This window comes from Hakea prostrata, chromosome 10 (genome assembly GCF_041222555.1).
Source record: "Hakea prostrata isolate BN-2017 chromosome 10, UWA_Hpros_2, whole genome shotgun sequence".
NCBI classification, from domain to species: domain Eukaryota; kingdom Viridiplantae; phylum Streptophyta; class Magnoliopsida; order Proteales; family Proteaceae; genus Hakea; species Hakea prostrata.
This window is the reverse complement of record NC_142609.1, coordinates 31,798,947-31,808,199: the sequence shown is the minus strand read 5'-3', so window position 1 is coordinate 31,808,199 and position 9,253 is coordinate 31,798,947. Positions and strand designations below refer to the sequence as shown.

Below are 9,253 nucleotides of genomic sequence, written 5' to 3'. Positions count from 1 at the left end.
TGGTATCGAATACTACATTATACTGGACAATAATTTTTTAGGCAATTTAATTAGGGGTGTCAACAGTGCGGTTTGGGGTTGGGCCTAACGGTTTCGGGCTGAAAAACACCTAGCCCAAACACGATCCATTAGCAAAATAATGGTTTCGGGCAGGTTTCAGTTTGGTATGGTTTCGGGCCGGTTTCAGTTTGGTGCGGTTTGGATTCGGGCTAACTAACGATTTGTGGTAACGGTTTAGACTTGGGTTGACTAACGGTTTATGGTGTGCAAGAAAAAGGACAAGAAGAAATAATTGAACATCTTATAACGGAAGTCAAAATTCTCTGAAAAATAAAGTTGCTATTGGTCAATTTCCATTAAAAAAATCCAGCCATCTTATAGAAATCAAGAACCTTGATATTAAGTAGTAGAATGACTATTTGATCTTTGAGTTCATGCATAATTTTTTTAATTGTTTATACCAACTACCTAGTAGTAATATAATGATTCAAATATTATTTAATGTAAAATTACAAAACGGGTTGTAAAACAAGCTATAACGGGTTGCGGTTTGGTGCGGGCTCCGCCACCCTCAACCTAAACACAGCCCATTAAGGTTTGGTTCAGGCCAGTTCGGGCTATAACGGACCGGTGCAGTTCGGTTTTAACGGTTAGGGCTACAAATTGACACCCCTAAATTCAATATATGTCCTTAAGCAACATATCAATATGTACTATATCATCTTAATACATATTTTTTTGGTAAAAAATGAAATTACATTAGGTTCTCCCGATAAATCCTCATGGAGGCAATAAAATCAAAGTCTACAAGATACTTGGGTGGTTGTAAGTAGGGGTGTAAATGGATAACTGAAATATGCCTTCGAATTCGTATCCGCATCCGTTGAGAGGTATACAAATCCGTCCAATTACTAAAAGAATGCAGATATGGTGTACTTCTTTCCTACCAATTATTGTTCATTCAATAAAATTATCCGATTAAGTTACTTACTTGGATTTATTTTCTTATTTTTATAATTTTTTTACTTGAGATATGTAATTTTTTTAGATTTTCTACTAAAATAGCTATCAAAGTTGCTAAGTTCTTCAATTTCAAACATAGTCCTCACAAATAAAATGATAAAGATGTCAACAAATAGTCAAAAACTTATATTTAACCAATTTAAAAAAATCCACTTAATAAAAAAACTATCCAACAATCATTTGAATTTGACAAAATCTGTCCAATAACCGATATGATATTATCCGAACCCGACCGATAATAATTGGATGTGGATATGGTATTACCACTATCCAATCCGGATCCGATCCTTTTACACCCCTAGTTGTAAGCTTGTAACCAAGGTTCGAAATGTCAGACAATGTCGCCTTGTTGGTGGCTAGCGACACCATCGACAGGACGACATTTCGCCAACATGTCGGCGACTTTTGGCAAGGTGTCAATGAAATTCGACCCCCTGGTTTCGAGGGGTATTTAGGGTGGTTTTGACTTGAATTTTTTGTGTAGCCTAATTTGATGCCATACTGGAAGCCTTATTTTGGCCTAAAATATCATTTAATCTTAAATTTCTCATTGGCATATGCCCGGCTATATGTGGGCAAAACTGAAAGTTTGGAAAACTCATATAAACTATTGTAAATATTCAAAGAGAATAAATACACATCTAGTGAAGAGAAGTACTAAAGTTCTTCAATTCATTATACAATTATGTTGTGTATGACTCATGCTTCACATTCTGTTGCCCACGGACAAGGGGTCCCACTCCCCGGTGAGCGGGCCAGGGTCCGAGGAGGCCGCTCCCGCGGGCCGGGTGTGGGGGCAGTGCCCCTAAGCCTGTAGAGGTCCTATGTCACTTTGTAAAAATTATATGAAAAATTGGTGAAATTGAATGAAATTTCTGTTGAATATGGTGAATTTGACGATATATCATTGAAAAATTGAATTTTTACGATATATTGCCGATTTTTTGACAATATATCGTCAAAATTTGGTATGTGTCGTGCGACTCCCCCCAGCAATAGGGTGATATATCACCGACACTTTATACTATGCTTGTAACCACCAAATATTCGTAACATATAAAATCTTAGCGCTTCAAGAAAGAAAATTTGCATACAAGTTATGATTTTTGGAGATAAATTGAAATATAAAAGACACAATCTGAGAGCAGAGTGCAAGAATTTCTTCCACCAATCCACAACACACCCAATCTAAGGAGTGTGGAAGTCTTTGTAAAGCCTTGCCCGGCTTCTAAACAATCTGAGTTGATTGTCAACTTGGATACATATTGACTAGTATTATATTCTATCGGGTAATACTTCAAACCAAATCCCAACCAGATGCATGATGTTTTTAAACTACACAATAAGAATGTGACCCATAGTGAGACCCATGATGAACACTTTTGAAATTTTATTTCTTATAATTGAGTCGGAAAGCAAAAGAAAAATAGCATACTCTTCTCCCCTAGTGCAAAGTGAGCCGGACAATGTGAAACCGGAGACCTTTTCCCTTTTTTTTTTTGGCAATGAGAAACACGAGACTTTGCGGCATAAAAAATAATTAAAAGCAAACGCACGAAAATCTTTTCTGGTATCAAAGAAGTCGTTGTCTACGTGGCAGAATTTGGTTCCTATCAATGTGACCTGCAGACCTACTCACTCTCAAAACATTTCATTACATTTCTGGATTTTTGATAGAATTTTCCGAGAGAGATTAGAATCGTCTTCTTTGAGTGATAAGAAATGGCGAAGGGAGAAGAAGTGAGTAACAAACAGATTCTGCTGAAAGATTATGTTGTTGGGTTCCCGAAAGAAACTGACATGGTCGAGAGCACTGTAACCATGAAATTGAAGGTTCCAGAAGGAACAGAAGCGATTGTAGTGAAGAATCTCTACTTATCTTGCGATCCTTACATGAGAGCACGTATGTCGAAGCAAGATAGACCCAGCTATGTTTCTCCTTTCACGCCTGGTTCTGTAAGATTCTGAATTTTGTTTTCTGCTTTGTCTTTTTTCTTTTTTAATTAATATTTGGGTCTTTGAATATTACTGTGTGGAATTTTTCAGTTTTGAATTCAGATGATGGAAAATAAAATAATGGGCTATGTTATTTGTTTATGAATTTATCACCACAGACAAGTAAACCTTGTTTTTTGGAACAAGCATATCCTACCTGGTCAACAGGAATTTCACACTGCTAAATACCACTTCTCTGAGTGAAATCAACTCAGCCCAGAAAAGTAATTGTCCTTTGGAACAATCAGGTCCTCTGAATTAGCGCCAAATTCCTCTACCTGGTAACTGTAATTTCATATTGTACACCACGTTAATGAGTGGAGTCAACTCAGCCATGATTCTTGTATAAGGAATCAGCAATGGAGTAGGATTTTATGGTTCTGGGTTTCTGTTTTGATGGAATTTGCTGGAATTGACTTGAAGCCTGAAAAATCAGTACGAGTCGACCTAATAAGCTGGATTCCAATTAAATCCTGATTCCATCAACTGTGAACTCCGCGGTGTCCAGTTCTGAATTTATTCTTTACAGGATCTGAGGAAACATTGATTTTATAGGAACTTTAAATGACAAGAAACCTGTTGTTTATGAGAGTTGGAAAAATTTTAATATAATTGTTGAAGATCCTAACAATATAAAATCTAACAGAGAGCTGTTGAAACTTTACCATTTTCTGATTACCAGCAAAGTTCTATGTTTGAGCTTGCATTTGGTGAATCTTTGTTTTGTAAATGTGCAGCCTATAACAGGGTATGGCGTAGCCAAAGTGGTGGATTCGAGTACTCCAAAGTTCAAGGAAGGTGACCTGGTGTGGGGGATGACTGGATGGGAAGAGTATAGCCTGATTACAATGCTGGACTCCCTGTTTAAAATTGAACACACTGATGTACCACTTTCCTACTATACAGGAATACTTGGTAAGTCCTTTATGGTATTATCCAAGATAACTAAAGTATTGCTCTCTCTGCTCAGAACTTTATGGGAGCCCTGGAGCAGGGTTCCTTGGATTTCTATATCTAGATCTGTTTTGCTGGGCCTTTGGGGCTTCAGACATTGGTAATGCAATCCAATAGACTCTTTGGACTGTGATAAAGTAATTAGAAAGTGCTTTCTGAAAGGTACAAGTAACAGAAAGGTATGATTACCTGTTTGCCCAGGTTCAATATTTCAAGGCAAACTGCTAAGGTGCCATTTGTAAGGTAGGCAATGAGTGTATTTTCTTTCTATTTTTAGATCTTCAGTGTGAATGCTTTGTTTTTGTTGTCCCATTGGTCCTAGTGATGGTTACACTAGTTTCTGGGTTTTTAGATCAATTGTGTAGTACATACAAGGTTTTGTATTAGTTCACTGGATGATCTTGAGGTCTAAAAATGCATGGCCAATGAACAAACAAAGGAGATGAGATTTTGGTATGGATTGAACTGGTTGACCAAATATATGATAATCTCTTGATCAGGTTTGATGTAATCTTGTGGTGCTTGCCTGGGGCAGGGGAATCAGTCAAGCCAAACTTTGACACCCTTGTATCCCAACCCCAAAACACCCTGCCCCCCCCCCCCCCCACACACACACACAAGAAAAAAGAAAGAAAGAAAAAAAGGCTTCTTTTTCCCTGGTTTAGCTTCTCCTTTACTTTTGCTCCAGACTGTGGATTTTGGTGTGCTATCTGCAATGTCTCCTTATGATGGAGGATATCCTCCCAACTATATGGGATGATGTTCAACTATTATGTCAGTTGCAGCTTCATAATGTGTGTGATACAAATGGTGCTGCCTCTGTAGGAGTTATATGCTTTGGTGCTGTATCTTTGAATCTGGGACTTCAATCTTTTCACTAGTTGCATGCATATACACCTATTGTTATGCCTTATGTGTTGTTCATTCCTTTTTTAGTTTGTGTCTGTTGTTGAAATTGTGCTGCTCCTTTAGGAGTTATGTGCTTGGTGGCATGCATTTCTACATCTTATGCTTTATGTATTAAGCAGAATTCATCTTAACCATGCAACTGTTGCTTCATAGGGATGCCTGGAATGACCGCTTTTGCTGGTTTTCATGATATCTGCTCTCCTAAGAAAGGAGAAACTGTGTTCATATCAGCTGCATCTGGTGCAGTTGGCCAACTTGTTGGACAGTTTGCTAAGTTAATGGGTTGTTACGTGGTGGGAAGTGCTGGAAGCAAAGAAAAGGTGAGTCTTTATCAAGTTCACTTCTTTCTTTGAACATGTTAGACCCAGGAATTAAAGTTACAAGATATGATGAGGACAGTCATTATTTTATCTAAATAAGTGAGCATTGCCAGGGGCTAATGGGTTGATTGTTCTCTTGGGGGTTGAAAATTAAGGTTGATCTGTTGAAGAACAAGTTTGGATTTAATGAGGCCTTCAATTATAAAGAAGAGGATGACTTGGATGCTGCTTTAAAGAGGTCAGTACTAGTATCATTGATCATTAAAAAAACCTCAATATCATATCAAAGGAGAAGCTTTATACTTTATTTGCTTTTTAGGCCATGTTTCTGAAACTTCTTCTCTACCTTGTTTTCAATAACAACAAGAATAACAATAGTAATCCTTGTCCCTACTAGATACAAGGTCTAAGCTATGCATAACCTTGCTTCTCTGCCTTTTTTGATCCTTGAGATTCTGTATCTTTCTACCCAGGTACTTTCCCGAAGGCATAGACATATACTTCGAAAATGTTGGTGGAAAGATGCTTGACGCAGTACTCCTGAACATGAAAGTCATGGGCCGCATTGCTGTGTGTGGCATGATCTCCCAGTACAACCTCGAACAGCCAGAGGGTGTGCACAATTTGTTCTGCATTATTAGCAAGCAAATTCGCATGGAAGGGTTCTTGGTTTTCAGCTACTATCATCAATACCCCAAGTTTCTTGAGTTCATCATACCATTTATCAAACAGGGGAAGGTAACATATGTAGAAGATACTGTTGAAGGCCTTGATAAAGCACCTGAAGCTTTGATTGGACTCTTCAAAGGCCGCAACGTTGGGAAACAAGTTGTGGTGGTTGCTCGTGAATGATTGCTGCATTTTGTAATTCCACCATTCTCTCTGTTGTGTCTATTATGGTTTGGTCTTTATTGGTTGTTATCAAACTAAAGTAGCAGCTTTGCCCTTGGTTTCACAATTTCAAAATATGATGCATGATTGTGTAGCTTAAGTACAATACAAAATTAGTATTTACTAAAGAAGTCTAGTTCAAACAAAACGTAAAATAGCAGATAGAGTACTTGATGTCTAGCCAAATTACAACCAAGATAATCACCATCAACAATTCCCTGGCTCATGACTTAACCTTCATCTGTCACCACCCTTACCCTTTGTTTAGAATAAACATGCGATTTTAATGTAGTTCGATCTTTAGTGTGAAGTTTAAGTCCACGGTGAAATTCCCACTCAACTATATTTTGAGAAGAACTTTTATTATCTTCAAATAGAAATGGTGGTATACATGATGTTGTGTTTTATAAGGAATGAAGTTTTGCAAAGAATGATAATTTTATAATGTTTAGGACTATTGGTCTTCATGTTATACTGAAAGAATAATATCTGATAACACTCCCCCTCAAGTTGGATCGAAGATGACATCTGAGGTCAACTTGGACAATAATTTTTGAATGCTCCCTTAGATAGAGATTTTGTGAAAATATTTGCAAGCTGCTCTTATGAATGGAGTTGTAATAGTTTCATCTTGGACCTTTTTATGAATAAAATGACAATCAACCTCGATGTGTTTGGTTCTTTCATGAAATACTGGATTGGAAGTAATGTGAATAGGTGTTTGATTATCACAGAAGAGCTTCATAGGTTGACTAAAATTGTCAAATCCTAATTCTTGAAGAAGATATCTGATCCATACCAATTCACTAATTGCAGATGTCATTGTTCTATACTCGGTTTCAGCACTGGAATGTGCAATCACACTTTGTTTTTTTACTTTTCTAAGTGACTAGGTTTCCTCCAACAAATATATAGAAACCAGTAGTTGATTTTTGATCAATAGGATTACTAGCCCAGTCAGCATCGAGAATCCTTCAATAATAATGTTCTCATTTTTCTTCATCCATATACCTCATCCCGGAGATGACTTCAAGTAACATAAAATACGGTCTACCAACTCTATATGTCCTTTGGTAGGAGCATGCATAAATGGTTTACATAACTTAATGCATATGCAATATTAGGCCTAGTAATAGTAAGATAAATGGTTTACCAAAAAAGAAAAATAGTAAGATAAATTAGTCCTACTAATCATTGAAAACAATCAATATCTTACAGAGGAGTAGAATCACTGACCACTTTGCTATTAAAGTCCATGGAAGAGTTAGCTGGTTTCACACCCATTTTCCAGTTTCTATTAGAAGGTCAAGAGTATGCTTTATTTGACAAGTGAACAATCCCTTACTAGTATTACCAAAAAAAAAAAAAAAAAAAAAGAAGAAGAAAGAACAATCCCTTACTAGAGCTTGCAACTTCAATACCAAGAAAATATAGAAAATTTCCCGATCCTCGATGTCAAAAGTTTTATCCAAATATTGCTTGTGAGTGGTAATTTCTTGACAATTATCCCTAGTGATAGCTAATTTTTGTTTTGATTCTTGAAATCTCTTATCTTGAATCAATCTTTACTTGGTTTAGTAAGTAAAAAGGGAGGTTTTTTAATTAGGGAAAGGCTGGATTGGATTCTTTCTTTTGACAATTGGTTAAAAGCTTTTCCCAATTCTAAGTTTTGAAAACTTCCCATGATAGGTTTAGATCATAACCCATTACCACTGTCCATCCCAAACTCCTATCTCAATATTTACAAACTTTTTCATTACCATGATGCTTGGGCATCTCACCCTGACTTTGCCTCCTATCTCTCCTCCTCTTGGCTCCAGTTGAACAACCCTTCCCTTCCTTCTAAGTTAGCCAGCTTATCTGTTATTTTAAGATAGTGGAATTCAACTATTTTCGGTAGAACTGAGAACCTGAAATCCTTTCTGATGAATGAATGCTTGGTCAAGGAAGACTTTCATGTTGGCTTCTCCTCCTCTTTGGCTTCCTAGTTAGAATGGATTCTTGAAGTGGAGCAGCATTCTGGTTCCAAAAGCTAGATGTGACTGCATTAACAATGGGGATCGTATTACCAAACATTACCACTCCATTTCAAAAATTCATCACCATAAAAATAAAATTAAACTTATCATCAATGTTAATGGGAAAGGACTAACTAATCCTAGAGATATTGCACTAGAGTTTGTGGGTTTTTTAAGTCTATTTTCTCTTCGTCCAACCCTCTTGAGCCTAGGTTGGTTGAATGTGTGTTCGAGCCTTGTAATTCTGAGGAAGATAGAACTAGAATCTCTCATCCCCTTTCTTTAAGGAAATCAAAGATGTCATTTTCTCCCTGAGACCTTATAAAGCCCCTAGTGTTTGTGGGTATCAGGCTAGTTTTTTATCAAAGATTTTGGGATATTATTAGTCAAGATGTGGTAAACTTTATCCTGAATATTTTTTTTTTATTCCAAAATTCTTTTGTTCCATGTTAATCACACCTTAATTAGCTTAATCCCTAAAGATCTGAATGCCTCCTCTATGAACTAATTTAGATCCATCACCTTCTGCAATGTGAACTATAAAATCATTGCCAAGATTGTTGTTAACAAGCTTAAGCCTCTTTTGGTAGGCTTTATTTTCCCTTTTGGGATGTTTTTGATCCTTGCAAACAAATAAACGATAACCGTGTTGTGGCTCATGAGATTTTTCACTTTGTGAAAACCAGGAGAAAATGTAAGATGGGCATTGTGACTATCGAGTTAGACTTATCGAAAGCGTATAATAGGGTTGAATTGAGCCTTCCCCTAGGAATTTTAAGATTTTTAGGGTTTGGCGAGGTTCGGATTCCTATTATCTCTTCTCGTATCTCCTTGGTGTCCTTTTCAATTAAGTTAAAAGCAAACCCTTATGACCCCTTCTCCCCTTCTGGGGGAATTAGACAAGCCTGCCCTTTTGGTCCTTACCTTTTTCTTTGTGTTATCAGGTCCTCTCAGGAATTTTATGTGAGTATAGGAATCTAGGTAGTTTTAAAGGCGTTAAGTTTGCTAGAAGAGCCCTTGAAATTACTCATCTTTTCTTTACCAACGATGCTTTCATTTTATGTAAAGCATTGGAGCCGGATCTTTCTACTATTACATCTATGCTTGATCTCTTTGGTCCAAGCATTAACCTTGATAGGATTG

At 36.9% G+C, this 9,253-nt stretch overlaps 1 protein-coding gene across 1 annotated transcript; it reads left to right on the top strand.

The window, feature by feature from the left end:
- Positions 1-2,642: 2,642 nt before the first annotated feature.
- On the top strand, positions 2,643-6,716 carry LOC149002488 (2-alkenal reductase (NADP(+)-dependent)-like). The gene is made up of 5 exons (XM_089136368.1): positions 2,643-2,979; positions 3,756-3,933; positions 5,035-5,201; positions 5,357-5,439; positions 5,675-6,716. The coding sequence occupies exons 1-5, from the start codon at positions 2,746-2,748 to the stop codon at positions 6,051-6,053; spliced, it is 1,041 nt and encodes a 346-aa protein (XP_088992494.1). The 5' UTR covers positions 2,643-2,745; the 3' UTR covers positions 6,054-6,716.
- The last annotated feature ends 2,537 nt before the right edge of the window (positions 6,717-9,253 follow it).